The following is a 15,966-nucleotide window of genomic DNA, read 5'->3' as shown; positions in this document are numbered from 1 at the left end:
GCAACTATTCTCCGTACTAATTTTACCAAACTAGATCTTTAGGAGTAGACGTCTTCACCACAAATAGGTTTGGTTCCATTTATACTAGCCAAATGCTCAGAAATAATTAGTTGCAGGCAGGGGGCACTAAAGAATGTTATTACAACCTGTCACTATGTATCAATTCATCAAAACATACGAGCTCTTAACCATTCAAGAAATTTCAAATACAGAACATTATAATTTCAAAATTGTTCAATTGGATACTGTTTAAGTTCATGCAAAGACAGAAATTCAAGTAACAAAGTTCCATTCAACAGACTAGAAAACTAAATGTGCTATTTGTGAGATTATGACACTTCAATTTCCTAAGCAGATGTAAGGAAGGCCCTTCCAGGTTGACGTGCAGCAAGTCGACCATGGTTGCCAAGAAGCTGCACAAGCAAAAGACCACACAAGAAGTTGTCACAACCAAAAATTACAAATAGCTACTGGCAACCAGATACATAAATGAGCAAAGCAAAAACATTAGTTTAAAAAGAAGGATATGAATAGACAAACCTTTGCATTCACACCGTCTGGTAGAATACGGTTCTCTGACTTGTATTTCAGATAATCAGTTCGGCTGAACTTGGTAAATCCCCTGAATCAAAGTAGCACACGTGAGATTCAAGGACAAGTTTCCAACTATCTAAAACAACGTAATTAATGCATGACCAAACATAGCCTCAATTGGTAGGCTAGATTGCTGAATGAGACAGAACAAAAAAACAAGATATCATGAAACTTTAGGAGTCTCGGATGGAAACAAGCCCAGAGTTCATATTTCCGTAGTGAAATAAGACGACTTCTGGCATTGAAAGGAAGAAACTTGTGTAATTTACCGTAGCGTGTTCATTAAGAATAAAGAATCCCCACAAACAAAATAACTAAGGGCCCGTTTGGATGGGCTTAATAAAAGCAGCTTTAAAAAAGTACTTTTGATGCGTTTGGATAAAAGTGCTGAAGTTAAAAAAAAAAGTTGTTGATGTATTTAGCAAATAAGTGCTGATAAACAGCTTTTTAAATCAAAATGTCTGAAATACCCTTAAAAGTTGTTAACATAATAAAAGTTAATTAATTTATATTTTAAAGCCATAAATAATTATATTTTGCTATCATTTACATATTTCTTTCTCATCACAAATTATTTATAAGAGAAATATAAACTTATTATAAATTTAAAAATATATAATTTGAATAGATCAAAGAACGATTTAAGATTTATTTTAGTTTCATCCATAGGTAATAATAATTGTCTATCATCCACATATTTCTTTATTATCACAAATTATTTATAAGAGGAATATAAATTTATATTTTTCAACATATTATCGGCATCAATCGAGAGAAAAGGAAGAAAGCTAATAAAAAAATAATCGAAAAAATTTATTTCAAGATTTATCTTCAATTCAAGTTGGAAGAACAGGAAGAAGTTCAGCAGCTATGCCAAACATGAAAAGGGAAAAATGGAAGAAAGAGATGTTAGGGTTATGTGGATAATTTGGAGATTGTATAAAACTATTAAGGGCAAAAAGGTAAAAATGTGATCAACTTAAAACAGCTTATAAGCTAAAATAAAAAAAGCAACCCTAACACAGCTTTTAACTTTTGGCTTAAAATAAGTTTTTTTTTTTAACTTAAAATAAGTTATTTTGAGTATTGCCAAACAGCTAAATAAGTCAAAAATCAGCTTTTAAGTCAGTTTGAGCTGAGCCAAACAGGCTCTAATTAAATGAAAAAAAGCCCTTTTTACACAGCAGGATAATCCTTTAATAGAAAAAGTACAAAGTTCTCAACCAAATCAGTAGCATAAAATACAAAGTGAAACTTCTGATAGAATACATACCACTTTCTGCTGACAATGATCTTTTGGCGTCCAGGAAACTTGAATTTGGCACGGCGGAGAGCCTCTTGAGCATGGTTACTGTTTCCATCTTTGCAGCGAACAGATAGAAGAACCTGACCAATTGCAACACGAGCACAAACACCCTGGGGCTTACCAAAAGCTCCCCTCATACCAGTTTGGAGTCTATCAGCTCCAGCACACGACAACATCTTGTTAATTCGCAAAACATGGAATGGATGAACCCTGACCCTTAGGTGAAAAGCATCTTTCCCGGCAGACTTGGTCATGTATTTGTTGCAAGCAATACGGGCAGCTTCAAGTGCCTCACTTGAGACATTCTCCTTCTCCCAACTGACCAAATGCACACAGAAAGGGAACTCATCAACTCCCTTTTTCTTCATGCCCACGTCATAAATCCTGATCTTTGGATCAGGGACACCACGGCAAAACCTTGATTTTGGGTAAGGCTTGTTCTTAATCTGACGATAACATCTTGCAGGTCCTGTCAAAAATAATTCAAACCATTACACCAAAGGCATAAAGATGAAAATGAGCTAGGGAAGACGAGCACAAGGACTCAGAGCGCAATATAAAAAATCATTACAATACAACATATGCTGAGACTAGCTATGTCATGACTGGAACTTAAGCAGGATACCACTAGTTGTGCCAGAACTCCGAATATGCTTTTCCATACACATATTAACAATTCTAGTCAGACACCTATCTTAGATAAACCATATACAACTTATCAAGTCATAGTTTAACGTAATTTTAGCAAGTACTTCCATTCTCACACACATAAAGAAGAGATGTTTCTCTGACACAAAACGAGAAACTATTCCTTACATTTTCCAAGCAAATAATATTCTTACAAAGACAATGTTTATCCTTGGTATCTTGATTGGTAACAAAAAAACTAGATTCGCGAGCAAATGTGCCTAAAAGACTACAGAAAATGCCACATACTTCAATCTTGAAGCTACTCATTTTACCAGGACAGGTATCATTTTTAACGTATTAGTTCAAATCCATTAGCATAACATAGAACGGCAAATTACAAACATTTAAGCTAGAAAAATCTAACAGAATCAATTCAATAATCCAAATTCCAAACAAACTAGTTTTACAATCTAATACACAAACAAACAAACATATAACAAAACCACTCTGTCAAATAAACACCACATTCGCATAATAATTATACAGGACTTCACGCAGCAAACTTTTTTTAAAAAAAATTACAATATTCACATAAATCATGGTACACAAATCCAATCATATAAATACCAGAAATGCTAAACTCAATCAATCCGTTAATGGCGTAAAAAGCTCAATTTTTTTTCCAGATCTGAGGAACAATACACTATAATAATACAAATTAAATTTGATAAATAAGGATTTAAGCTAAGCAACTTACTTCTCCCCATAGCTATTCAATTGGGGCGTCACTGCAATTGATCTGCGGCTTAACAATTGTCTATATAGAAACAAGGAAGAGAAATGCCCTAAACCTTAAATAGGAGTTGTATTAGGCTTAGAAATTGTTTGGGCTTACGTTTGGGCTTACGTCACAACAAATAGATGGGCTTGTGTCGACATGGTCAACAAACTAAGGCCGGGTTTTCGCATAAGTTACTTGACCCGTCATTGTCTTGTAAGATTAAGTATATATTAAATTTTGTATTACATTGAGTAGTTCATTAATAATATTGTTTACTAAAAAGCATATACATTTTTTAAAAAAAAATGTAAATTATACAATATTCTTGGTTGGAAAAGCAAACATGACGTTCAAATTCTTTTTTCTTAACCTCTTGTTGCATAATTATATGTTCTGTTGGAAAGTTGTTATGGCAATTATCTGAGACGAAGGTTTCTTTGTGGGTGAGAGGGTTTATAGAATTTATATAAAGGTTGATGAAATATCTCAGCACATTAGGCGGATAGACCGACTCAATAAGATTGTAGGCCTAAAACGAAATTTAAGAGAATGATTTTGATATTTTTATATCAAAAAAGATGTTTTTTTAGATGTGAAATCATTGGTTAGTGTATTATTTAATTGATTTGTTTTACTAATTCGTTTTCAACTGAATAATATAGCTAATTCACTCTATGTCTCTTGAGAAATTGTTAATCTTAAATAAGATTTAATCAATTTTAGTTTTAAAGGACCTTTCTTTGGTTGAGCCAATAGTTACACGGACTATTAACATTATTATATAGATAATATGTGTATTTGAAAAAGAATCAAGTATTTTTATTTGATTTAATATTTTCATTAGATAATTATCTACTACTTCTATTATTATTCCTCTTTACACTAAAAATTTTAAAAAATAAATTTAAACGCTCAAGTCATAATAACTACAATGTGTTAAATTAAATTTAAGGTTAAAGATAGTGTCTTTCTAAATTTTCATCATCTAGTGATTTCAATTTGCCATATATAAATGTCACTTTCAAAGGACTTTATGATTTCATTTATCAATATTTCTATTAAATTATTATTTACAAGATTCAGATTTTACATTCATTTCATATGAAATTTTCATAAAGAAAATCCTAACAAGCACAGTACATATACTTTTTTTTTATATAAAAAAAAATTATAAGTAAATTTTCTTTTAAATGGTGGGCCCTCAAAATATAGGTCCCAAATAGTTATACTAAATGAGAGGATGGTTGCTAAGTGAGGATTTGTTATATGTGACACTTGGAGAGCTATATAGTGAAAAAAATTTAAGCATACAAATGTGCATACACATAGTAATAGTCCAGATCAAGAAGGAAATTGTAGAGACATTAATTAAACATTATTAAGTTGTTCAGAAAAATTCATACGTATCGATAATACATACAAAAATTGATTTGTAATTATTTTACTTGATTTTGTTGAGGCCTCTCTATCCTTTACACCCTTCCTAGAAGGTGGTATTGTTTGTAAGGTGCATTTTAGTGCTATTGTTGCTTTGTTGGTTATGCTAAGCTTTTTATAGTTTATCAAAAATTAAAAAAATATCATATATCACATTATGTATCATATTATATACATGAGTAGAAATTACATTTTTGCTTTGTTATTCTCATCAATTGTGTAAAAATGTGATCATTGATTGTTTTAACGCTTGTAACTTTATTTCATCAATTATTTTACTTCTTTAGTCTTGTAAACTATGTAACATATAGGTCATTCACTTATCTAATTTTGCTACTCGTTATATCCTTATTCATTCTAAGGAAGAATTATCATATATAAATAGTGCTCTTCCTTTGTGTTGTAAATGTAAGAGTAAGAGTTGTATTGTGTATGTATTGAGTTAGTGAAGTGAAAGAGAGAGTTGAGACAGAATAATGATTAAGGGTGTGTTTGGTATGAAGGAAAATGTTTTCCATGGAAAATGTTTTCCTAGAAAATGTTTTCTTGGAAAACAAGTAGATTTTGGACTTATTTTCTCATGTTTGGTTGGTGGTGAGTAGAAAATATTTTCCGGAAATGATTTTGTGTTTGATTTATGAATGAAAAATATTTTTGAGGAATATCTTTTATTTTTACTAGAATAAAAAATAATTTATGAAATTGAAAATATTTTTTAAAAAAATTAATGTTTGTTTTCCCAAAAAAATGTAATTTGAAATTGGAGGAGAGTTTTGGAAAATGTTTTCCTTAATTTTTGAAGGGAAGTCATTTTCCTTAATTTTGAGGAAAATGAGTTGATTTGGAAAATATTTTCCAAAACTTTTGTCCCAACCAAACATGTGAAAATTGGAAAACATTTTCCAGAAAACATTTTCCTTCATACCAAACACACTCTAAGTCTTCGACTATACTCACTATTCAAAAGAGAACAATTATATATTGAAGGAACATTTTTCCTATAATTTTGAACTCTTCAATTAATTTGAAGTTGCTTAAGTTTTATGATGTTGCTGAATTATTATATATTGGAGGGACAAGTCAAGAGTGTTACTGCTAGACCAATAATTATACCGCAATGAACTTGAATATCCTTTATGAAGACGAGATATCTACGTCTCAATCTAAAAAAATTGTTTATTCATTTTATTTCAAATATAATTTATTATATTTATGATATATTACACCAACATTATAGAAAAAGAAATACAATTATTTGATTGTAGAGTCATTGTGAAATTTCCAATTGTTTCTTAAATAATTAATGAGGAAAAAAAAAATAAACCTAAGAATATGGCAAGAAAATTTTTACATAGAAACAACAATGAGGAAAATATTTTCTTCTGCAACTCAGATATGTGACCTTTATTGAAAGTTAAAAGAAAAGTTATTAATTTATATATGAAATAAAAGGGAAACTTTCATGAATAGTCACTTAAATAGAGTCTAATTACTCTCTATAGCTATAGTTTGATAATACATTCCGTAACTTCATATTATATGAAGGAGAGAGGCGAGAGAGCGGGGAGAAAGAGTGGGAGAAAGGTATTGTATATGAATACCGGTTAGATAATTATATATTATACATTTATATTGTCTATATGGCAACGAGATTGTGAGAGGGAGGAGAGAGGCGAGCGAGACTGTGAGAGGGAGGAGAAAGGCGAGCCAGATTGACAGAGGCAAGAGAGAGGCGAGCGAGAGAGGACAGAAGTTAGAGAGAGGTGAATTATTTGTGTATATAATTGTATATTATACATATGCATTTGTATTGAAAGAGAGAGGAGAGAAACGAGCGAGATAGGGAAAGGGAGGAGAGAGGTGAATTATATATATATATATACATGCTAAATAATTGTATATTCATGTATTTGTATACTTTGAAAAATTATACATATATAAACGTGACTTATTATACAAACTCGCAATCAATCCATATAATTAATATATAATGTTAGTCGCGAGTAATTATTATAACAAACTATAATTATGATGAGTATTTTAACAATATAAATTTAATTAACCGCATAATTTTTACAAAAAAATAATGCTTACCCTCAAATAGAGCCCGCAATATAAATTCAAAATAATAGAATTTTAATACGAATACAAACACACATGAGTATCATTTACCAAAAAACTCGACCCGACTCATACGACGATTAGAACCCGAGCTCCACACCCGATTCGTTCTCTGCTTTCGTCGGGTTTATCAAGCTTTCTTCTTTTGCACTCCATTCTCACTTTCTCCTTTGTGTGTATCAACTGCCGTAATTTTTTTCCACTTCCAACAATGGCATCAGCCATGATTCTCGATCCAAAACCCTCACCGGAGCTACCTGCAACTCGACCTGACTTATCGTCACACGACGTTCCTTCCGAAAACGGCGAAGACGACCTCTACGCTCGCCTGAAATCTCTACAGCGGCAGCTGGAGTTCATCGAGATCCAAGAGGAATACGTGAAGGACGAACTGAAGAATCTCCGCCGTGAACATTTACGGGCACAGGAAGAGGTAAAACGGATCCAATCGGTGCCGTTAGTAATTGGCCAGTTCATGGAGATGATTGACCAGAATAACGCCATAGTTGGTTCAACTACGGGATCTAATTACTACGTGAGGATACTCAGCACGATTAACAGGGAGCTACTTAAGCCTTCGGCTTCTGTGGCTTTGCATCGTCACTCGAATGCTCTAGTTGATGTTTTGCCTCCCGAGGCTGACTCGAGTATTTCGCTGCTTAGTCAATCAGAGAAGCCTGATGTTACCTACAACGTAAGTCTACTGTTTCTGAATTGTGTTAGTTATTGGTTGAATACACTGATTAGGGTTTATATGTTACTGCTTATTAGGGTTATAATATTTCTTATTTCTTAGGGTTTATTGGTTAATTTTGCCATTTGGTTTCTTTAATTGGTTCATTAGAGTTTGTAGTGTGAGCTAATGACTTGTGGAACTATTGCATTAGGTTTTACTTTATAGTGATTATGAGTTCTTAGATTCTGATTTTGCTATCAGCTAGTGTAGACTTCATTAGATGAATGCAGGGTTTCCCGTTACTCCTAAAGTTCATTGCCTTTATTAATTAATGAATCCCAAGAATTGATTTTTATGATAGGCTCACTAAGAGCTTGAACAACCTTAGTAGAATGAAGATTAATTAGTCAAGGTGTCACCACCAAGAACTTACGTAGATTAGGAAGTAAAGTGCTTGTATATAATCCTGATTATTCAGCGAGTTAAATTAGAAGGTGAATGCTGCTTTCAAGTCTCAATATAATGTTAGAATGCCTCATTTCTTCTTATATGGTTATCCTAGATTTGTAAACACATTTTGTGACAGAATGACAATATTTCAATAATAATTTTAAAACCAAGAGAAGAAACTCCTTTTTAAAAATCATATGAACTCATTCGGGAGATTATTTTTCTCTAATCAATCAATTCACTGGTCGCATACTCATACAATCACATTGCGCTATATATTCTTATTTAACCTCAGTTCCTATCAGCCTCTCCGTGAAAAATAAGTACACCTGCAGCCATGACTTCCCCCTGGCCTTATTCAAAATCCTACTATTGGCTTCTAAAAGGAAGCTAAGTGGCAATTAGTACCTATACTCTAGTCCTTAGAGTAGTTGTTATGTGTGCAGCACTTCTGTCAACCACATCAAGTGAGAAGGAAATTGGAAAATCTTGTTCACTGGTTGCAGAAGGAAGCATATGTTGCCTTAAAATTGTGGCTAGAAAAACGGGTGATACAAGAAGCATGACATGTTCTCAGAAGAATCAGGATAACAAAGTGTGGTTATTGGAGTCTTTGGATATCCGGTGCTCCATAAATGTCGTATCCTGGATGAATATGGATATTGTGGTTTACTTTTGGTATGCAGCCCTTGTTGTATTGTCGGGAAGTAGGAAATAGGTTTGCAAATGATTGAACTGATTTTGTAATTAACTGACGAATCACAATTTGGTGATCTGAATTCACTCATCTATTCATACAAGGAACATGGGTGTGGAGTGCACAACTTGTAGACTACTCTCCATTATTTTTCTTCAAAATCGTGAAACATCAGTGAGGTACTGGGTATTAGTAAAGAATGCATCTAATTCTATAATCAGAAGTCAGAACACTAATGAGGAAAAGGCATTATGTTCTTATCCTAATATAAATGCTCGTTATATAAGCATGTATATGTGTCACATTACAGCTACAGGCAAGCAAGTGGACGTCTGATATTTATAGGGCTGTTAATGTGCCTTCCTTTATATTCTTACTTTATCTTAATCTTGTTTTTTCCTCACACCAGGATATTGGAGGATGTGACATTCAAAAGCAGGAAATTCGTGAGGCTGTTGAGTTACCTTTGACTCATCATGAGTTGTACAAGCAGATTGGTATAGACCCTCCCCGTGGTGTCTTGCTTTATGGTCCACCAGGTACTGGGAAAACTATGCTTGCAAAGGCTGTTGCTCATCACACTACTGCCGCCTTCATAAGGGTGGTTGGCTCGGAATTCGTTCAGAAGTACTTGGGTGAGGTATGCATTGAAGTAATGAAATACCATGAGCATTTTTTGTTATGCATCAATGTGTTGTTACTACGTACTAATCACCTATTGTTGATGATTCAGACTATTTGCACTGAGTTGTTTGAAATACAATTTCTTTTTTTGAGGTTTTCCTTTCTATTGTATAGAAAAGAAATTTGGAAGATAAAAGGAATTGGTGTATTATCTCAGTTTCTTTTAATCTTTTATTTCATCATTAGTAGCTATTGTTTGTGCAATAATAAGGTAATTATTAATTTATGGATATTACTTCTACACCAAACTGTATGATATAATTCTATTTGCTGTAATTAGCTTTTCTTTTTTATCGACATCAAAGATTAGGTTATTAATTTGTGTAAAAAAATATTATAGATTACACTTTACCTTATTAATAGAAAATTACTGATTAAGAAGCTAAAAAGCACCATTAGAAAATATACCCTCTCCCGCTACGTCGAATGGCTTTGTTTAAATTTGCATTGCCATGGAAGTATAATTGAACGCTGAATTCTTTATCTTTGTTGGGTGAACATGTGGAGCCAATTTTTGGAATTTGGTAGTTGTAAACGGAATGGAAACATTGCTAGAAGGCACCATGAAAACTAAAAATAACACACTCTCACTGCTATCTGCATTCTCTTGTTTAGAGGCTGGAATTTTTGGTCTACTATAGTTCCAGAGGGTTTGACTCGAGACCTCTCGTGAATCGTGATAAAGATTGCCCAATATCTCAAAACCTTTTCAATTTCTTTAATTTCATCGTTTGGCTTATTGCCTCTGTTTGTGTCTCACTATGTTAGGCTACTCCCACAGTTCCAACTTGTCACCGTAATAAGACTTTGTAGCAAGGGGCAACTGAAAGTAGCAAAAAGATGGATAACCCTGAGTAATTCCATGAATACTGCGTATAGCATTGCATTCTTCTTCAGGAACTCCAAACTTTTATTCACACATTTGGCACCAAGCTGGATACTCTTTTAAACTCCTCTTGCATCTTATAGACATTGTCAAAGAAGACCCTACTAATATAGATCAGAAAAAATATCTCGTCAAAAAAGATATTGATCAGTAAAAATACAGAACACAGAATCTCCTATTTCCGTTGTGTTGACTGGTAAACATAATGTGCACGACCCATCCTTAAAATTAGAAAGCCATATAGGAGAACTACTCGTCAATTTTTAGTAGTCAACTGAGAAGCCACTAAGCTTTTTTTTCTTTTTGAGAAGTTTAAGACAGACCATCTTTCTGTGGCCAATCGAGTAGAGCATTTCAATCTCGTCAACATGCAGCTTGGAATGTACATTTTGTTGTTGTATTTCTCCACAACTCTTCTATCTAAGATGCAACTTCTGTTCAAATTGCAATTTTCTGAGCCAAATTTGTTTGTCTGGAGATATCTTTTATTTCTTAGTTAGGAGTGGTCAAGTTTGTCCAAAAATGATGACAAGACTGCATTTGTTTCTATTGCTCATACTCAACTTTCACCACTTATTATCTGACTGTTCAGGGTCCGCGAATGGTTCGTGATGTGTTCCGTCTTGCCAAAGAAAATGCTCCTGCCATTATATTTATTGATGAGGTAGATGCAATTGCCACTGCTAGGTTTGATGCTCAAACTGGAGCTGATAGGGAGGTCCAGCGTATCTTGATGGAGTTGCTTAATCAGGTAGGCTTCTACAAATTCCTGAAGTAATCGCATAAGAATCTTCAGTTTTTGCATTGTTTATGAGGTTTTCTTTTGGTATGTTATCTTCAGATGGACGGATTTGACCAGACTGTGAATGTGAAAGTTATCATGGCAACTAACAGAGCTGATACTTTGGACCCTGCACTTCTGCGTCCTGGAAGGCTTGATCGGAAGATTGAATTTCCTTTGCCTGATAGGCGTCAAAAGAGGCTTGTTTTTCAGGTAGAATTTGAAAGATTTTGCGCTCAGGACCTTCTTCAACCCTATTTCCCGTTAGCTAACAAATAGAAATTAAGATTGGAAAAATATTAAAGGAAGTTATGATAGATTTGGCTTCTGAATTGTGCTCTCACTCCTTATGTTATATTGTCGCGGTATTTCCATTTTTTTCGCAATGAACCTCAAATCTGAAAGTTGGATGATTTTGGCCAGGTCTGTACTGCTAAGATGAACTTAGGTGACGAGGTTGACTTGGAAGATTATGTTTCTCGCCCTGATAAAATTAGTGCTGCTGAGGTTTGTCTCTTTACCCTTCATCTATTTTTCGACTGATAACAGGATGATTCACTACTGATTCAAAATGTTGATGTCTAGTGTTAAGACGAAGTAGTTCTTAATTTTGCTGCATCTATTTTGATCCTTCTATTTTGAAAATGTGAATGACCTTTATAATTGAAGTGTCAATTTGACCAACACGACTGTGATGCACACGTTGCAATATCTGCAGATTGCAGCTATATGTCAGGAAGCAGGTATGCATGCAGTGCGAAAGAATCGATATGTCATACTCCCCAAGGACTTTGAAAAGGGTTACAGGACCAATGTGAAGAAGCCGGACACTGATTTCGAGTTCTATAAGTGATCTGTAAAAGTAGATGAGCAAATATTTTAGAGGTCGACCTTGTACACTCCCTCTAAAGATTCTTTTTAATATGTTTTTAATGGTACTGCTGGTATGTCAAACATCAAATGGTTTGTACCATTCTAGGTTCCGTTATTTGCTCGTTCAGAAAGTGCAGCATAAGCGGTCTAACTATCCATTTAAGCTGCTTAAGTATCTCATCATGAGGGGTGTTTCTGTAGACTCTCGGTCATATTAATGCCTCATTCTGTGGGATGGCTTATTTCCTCATAGATTAGCTTTGATTTTCGACTTGCTGTTTCATTACTCTTTTTCATTTACCGATGCCTATGCCTTGACTACATTCACCAGAAGGTGCAAGTAGCAATATTGAAATAAAATAAGTTGCATCTGTTTTTCGATAGCTTGGTTTTTGTTTTGCGTCGATTTACTGATGCATCGGTCCACACGTGCACCATAGAAGTTACAAAAGATGAGGTAGATCTAAAATGTCAAAAGGATGGGCTATAAATTAAAGTTTACACATTTGAAAAGTACATATACACTTTGTTTGGATTATTGTTACCCATTGTTTCATAATGTATTATGTTGTATTGTATTCTATTATACTGTATTGTATGGTAGATACAATGTTTGGTTAGAGTGTATTGTTTGTTGTTGTTTAATAACATTTTAATCGATTGATTTGATTTTATCGTATTGTATTGTAATTTATAAATTTACTAAAACATACTTAATTATTTTAGGGTAGGAGAAATTTACTAAAATATACTTAATTATTTTAGGGTATGAGGTTTGACTAGATTTAAGTAATTAAGATAAAGGATAAAATAACATTTTGAAATATTATTTAAAGATATAATTGAAAAAAGAAATCAAATAAAAATGGGAACACGCCAAATTGGTTGTTCCATAAAATAGGGGTTTTCATTGTTATCTAACAACGAAATTTAATAATACTGTACAATACATTTTTAAGTAACAATCAAAACAAATATTGTAGATATTGTAACGATATAATACATACGATGGATAAAATGAACCAAACGTAGTGATAATCTTATAAATAACATAATTTATAATTTAAAATAATGATCAAAGTAAAATGTCTTTGGTACCTCAAATTATAATAGTATTTAAAACCTTAATCTAAAATCTAAGTCTTGTGGTTTCGAATTGTACAACTTTTAAATTAGGGATAATATTTAAATGGTGAACTAAAGAACGGTCGTTTGAGTAAATCAGCCACTGAAGTAATGAACATGGGCCTTTCCATTATCCAGAACTAAACTTGGGTCCGAAAATTCGGCCCATGTAGTACTCCATATATATAGTAGATTTGTATCTATACAAAACCCCTCTTTGAAACCCTATTCTCCAGCCCCTCCTTCTCTTCCCTGGTTCTGTAGCCATGGATATTGACAATCCGAGGGCTGAGCAACCGACGGCAACCTTACCGGCGAAACCCAACTTTCAACCTCTAAAGGCCCACGAAATCTCAGACGGCCATGTCCAGTTTCGCAAAGTTACAGTCCCACAGCATCGGTACACTCCACTGAAGAAAGTATGGATGGAAATCTACAATCCAATCTTCGAGCAGATGAAGATTGACATCCGAATGAATCTCAAGAAGCGTCGGGTCGAGCTGAAAACCCGAACCGATACTCCCGACATCAGCAACCTACAGAAGTGCGCTGATTTCGTTCATGCTTTCATGCTAGGGTTTGATGTCTGTGATGCTGTTGCTTTGCTCCGTTTGGATGAGTTATATGTGGATTCCTTCGAGATCAAGGATGTGAAGACACTAAGAGGTGAGCATTTGTCTAGGGCTATTGGTAGATTGTCTGGGAAAGGAGGAAAGACGAAATTTGCTATAGAGAATGCGACGAAGACTAGGATAGTAATTGCAGATAGCAAAATACATATATTGGGATCGTTTTTGAACATTAAGATTGCTAGAGATTCACTTTGTAGTCTCATTATGGGGTCTCCTGCTGGTAAGGTTTACTCCAAGCTTAGAGCTGTTACTGCTCGGGCCGAGATGCTTTAATTTTGATTTATAGGATATTTTAATTATCAAATTTTGATTTTGTTTGAAATTATTGGTTCATATAAGTATTGTACTGATATGTATGTGGCAAGTTCTGTTTTTTTCAATAGATGAATACTTTCAGTATGGGGTGATTATATGTATACGATACGAACCGTGTTAGTATTTGTTTTTTGTTATAGCAGTGTTATCTAATTATACATGCTTATTTGCAATTCTTATGTGCTTTGTCAGATTATAAATATGATTATTGCAATAAGATTAGTTAGGTTACCAGTTCATATTTTCATTTTGATGTTGGTTAAGTTTCCAGTGCATGCGTACTCCACTTGTGGGATTACATTGTGTATGTTGTTCTATGTTCAAGTACACATAATATTCACACACTCTATCCTCCTCAGACCTTACTCGTGGGCGATCCTTTGGCGGCTATCGTTACTTATCACTGGTCTGTGTTTCTTCCCCACTGTACATGCCAGATATGCTCTGCACGGCTGCATAAACATATTATCTGATTGTATTGAAAAGTATATCCTCTCTTACCCCCTGCTCATCCATTTTCACTCTGATTTCATTGTTCTTGACATTAGTTGCCTTTTGCCTTCCTATAACTCTGCTATTCATCATCACACACACTAATTTTTCCTACTGTGTTTATAATTATTGGGGATGTGTTTCATATTCTAGCTTTTATACTTATAAGTGGGGAAGTTTCATCCTCCACTTTTACTTTAGCCATACCAGGTCTGTTTGTGCTTCTTTGTAGCTTCATCTAATACTAAAGGTGATCACTTCTCACATGATTATCAATAGTCCATTAAACTTGATAATCTTTAAATTGTGATAATTGTCCTTTTTTGTTGAGATTGTAGCGTCTTTACGTCTTCTTTTTCTCTGCTGCACGGTCACAATCTGGATCGGGTCTGAAAACGTTCAAACTTGTAATTTTATAGCATTAAAAAATGAAAAGATCATCAAATCAAGTACTACAAACAGTAGTGTTGTTTCAAACACCACTAAAAAATTTAGTGTAATTAGCATCTATTTCGTTAATAGATACAGGAGCGTGATGATACAGTGACAAACAAGATCATAGAGATGTGAGGGCGTGAGGTTTGTTCATGTATCTTAGATGCGAATCTATATCCAGAACAATTTAACTTAATTTTGAGATACATGTAACTGGGCATCAAAATCTAATAAAATTCATAATATTACAGTGTATTTAAATAATTAAATGATATATTAATGAAATTATTATAAATTATTTTTAAATAAAAAGTTTTGACCTATAGGCCGACCTTGACCCGCCTTCAATCAAGTCTCAAGGACCGAGCTTATAAGCCCCAATTTAAATGAGCTTGAAAAATGCTATTTCAGCTTGTCCCATTAATGTGCTGAGTTAAACCGACTCGATGGGCTAAACTCATGTTGACGACTTTACTTGTAAAGTTGAGATTTCACACTGAATTTTTTTCTTTGCTTATCAAGTACACGATTTTTTTTTTTGGATGTAAGTTCATCCTTTTTCAATTTATCAGTAATTGGACTCTCCATAGTGTTAATGTGGCTATGGCTAGATTGTTTAGCCGTACTAGGATTAAGAACTATTCAAACTACGAAACATGAGACATCTTATGGGTCAATTTATTTATCTATATCAATTCAAATTATAGATATGCTGAATAGGAAAAATTAAAATAAATTGAAAAACATACTGTATTTTCCGTTTAATAATAAATATGTCATGTGAATTTAAATTTTTCATATAAATTACTATGGACAAGATACCCATATTGTTGTCAATCAATTGATCAATTTTACAGCTGCCCATAGTACACTCCCACAAAATTACTCTGATATTAACGAGCAAATAATCATGTCTGCACACTTATATCAATTCTAACAGTAGAAATAACCTTTTTAGACATTTTACGTGTAAAATTAAAAATCTTTTAGGTGTGACCATGAATATTTCTTATAAAATAGACAGTAAAACAAATTTGTAAAGGCTATAAAA

The 15,966-nt window shown here is 33.5% G+C and overlaps 3 protein-coding genes across 3 annotated transcripts; 2 read left to right on the top strand and 1 right to left on the bottom strand.

Annotated features, from left to right (window-relative positions):
* Positions 1-110: 110 nt before the first annotated feature.
* Positions 111-3,424, bottom strand: LOC107023542 (60S ribosomal protein L10). The gene is made up of 4 exons (XM_015224264.2): positions 3,288-3,424; positions 1,868-2,369; positions 541-622; positions 111-413 (listed from the first exon to the last, which is right to left on the bottom strand). The coding sequence occupies exons 1-4, from the start codon at positions 3,295-3,297 to the stop codon at positions 348-350; spliced, it is 660 nt and encodes a 219-aa protein (XP_015079750.1). The 5' UTR covers positions 3,298-3,424; the 3' UTR covers positions 111-347.
* Positions 3,425-6,994: 3,570 nt separating this feature from the next.
* On the top strand, positions 6,995-12,187 carry LOC107023439 (26S proteasome regulatory subunit 6B homolog). Its single transcript, XM_015224133.1, has 6 exons — positions 6,995-7,563; positions 9,102-9,332; positions 10,855-11,013; positions 11,104-11,256; positions 11,467-11,550; positions 11,762-12,187. Exons 1-6 carry the CDS (start codon positions 7,081-7,083, stop codon positions 11,894-11,896), a joined length of 1,245 nt encoding a protein of 414 aa, XP_015079619.1. The 5' UTR covers positions 6,995-7,080; the 3' UTR covers positions 11,897-12,187.
* Positions 12,188-13,252: 1,065 nt separating this feature from the next.
* LOC107023793 (RNA-binding protein pno1) lies at positions 13,253-14,123 on the top strand. Its single transcript, XM_015224601.2, has one exon. The coding sequence runs from the start codon at positions 13,308-13,310 to the stop codon at positions 13,944-13,946; it is 639 nt and encodes a 212-aa protein (XP_015080087.1). The 5' UTR covers positions 13,253-13,307; the 3' UTR covers positions 13,947-14,123.
* The last annotated feature ends 1,843 nt before the right edge of the window (positions 14,124-15,966 follow it).

Source organism: Solanum pennellii, chromosome 6 (assembly GCF_001406875.1).
Source record: "Solanum pennellii chromosome 6, SPENNV200".
NCBI lineage: Eukaryota > Viridiplantae > Streptophyta > Magnoliopsida > Solanales > Solanaceae > Solanum > Solanum pennellii.
The sequence above is the reverse complement of the archived record's forward strand: the minus strand, read 5'-3'. Positions and strand labels throughout refer to the sequence as shown.

Bases quoted from the DNA above. Each gene is read 5' to 3' on its own strand.
- LOC107023542 (XM_015224264.2), bottom strand. The intron at 623-1,867 runs GTATGTATTCTA...ACTTTGATTCAG, and splicing joins ATCATTGTCAGCAGAAAGTG to GGGATTTACCAAGTTCAGCC. The intron at 414-540 runs GTTTGTCTATTC...TTGCTTGTGCAG, and splicing joins CAGACGGTGTGAATGCAAAG to CTTCTTGGCAACCATGGTCG.
- LOC107023439 (XM_015224133.1), top strand. From the start codon at position 7,081: ATGGCATCAGCCATGATTCTCGATCCAAAACCCTCACCGGAGCTACCT. The intron at 9,333-10,854 runs GTATGCATTGAA...CTGACTGTTCAG, and splicing joins TTCAGAAGTACTTGGGTGAG to GGTCCGCGAATGGTTCGTGA. The intron at 11,551-11,761 runs GTTTGTCTCTTT...CAATATCTGCAG, and splicing joins ATAAAATTAGTGCTGCTGAG to ATTGCAGCTATATGTCAGGA.
- LOC107023793 (XM_015224601.2), top strand. From the start codon at position 13,308: ATGGATATTGACAATCCGAGGGCTGAGCAACCGACGGCAACCTTACCG.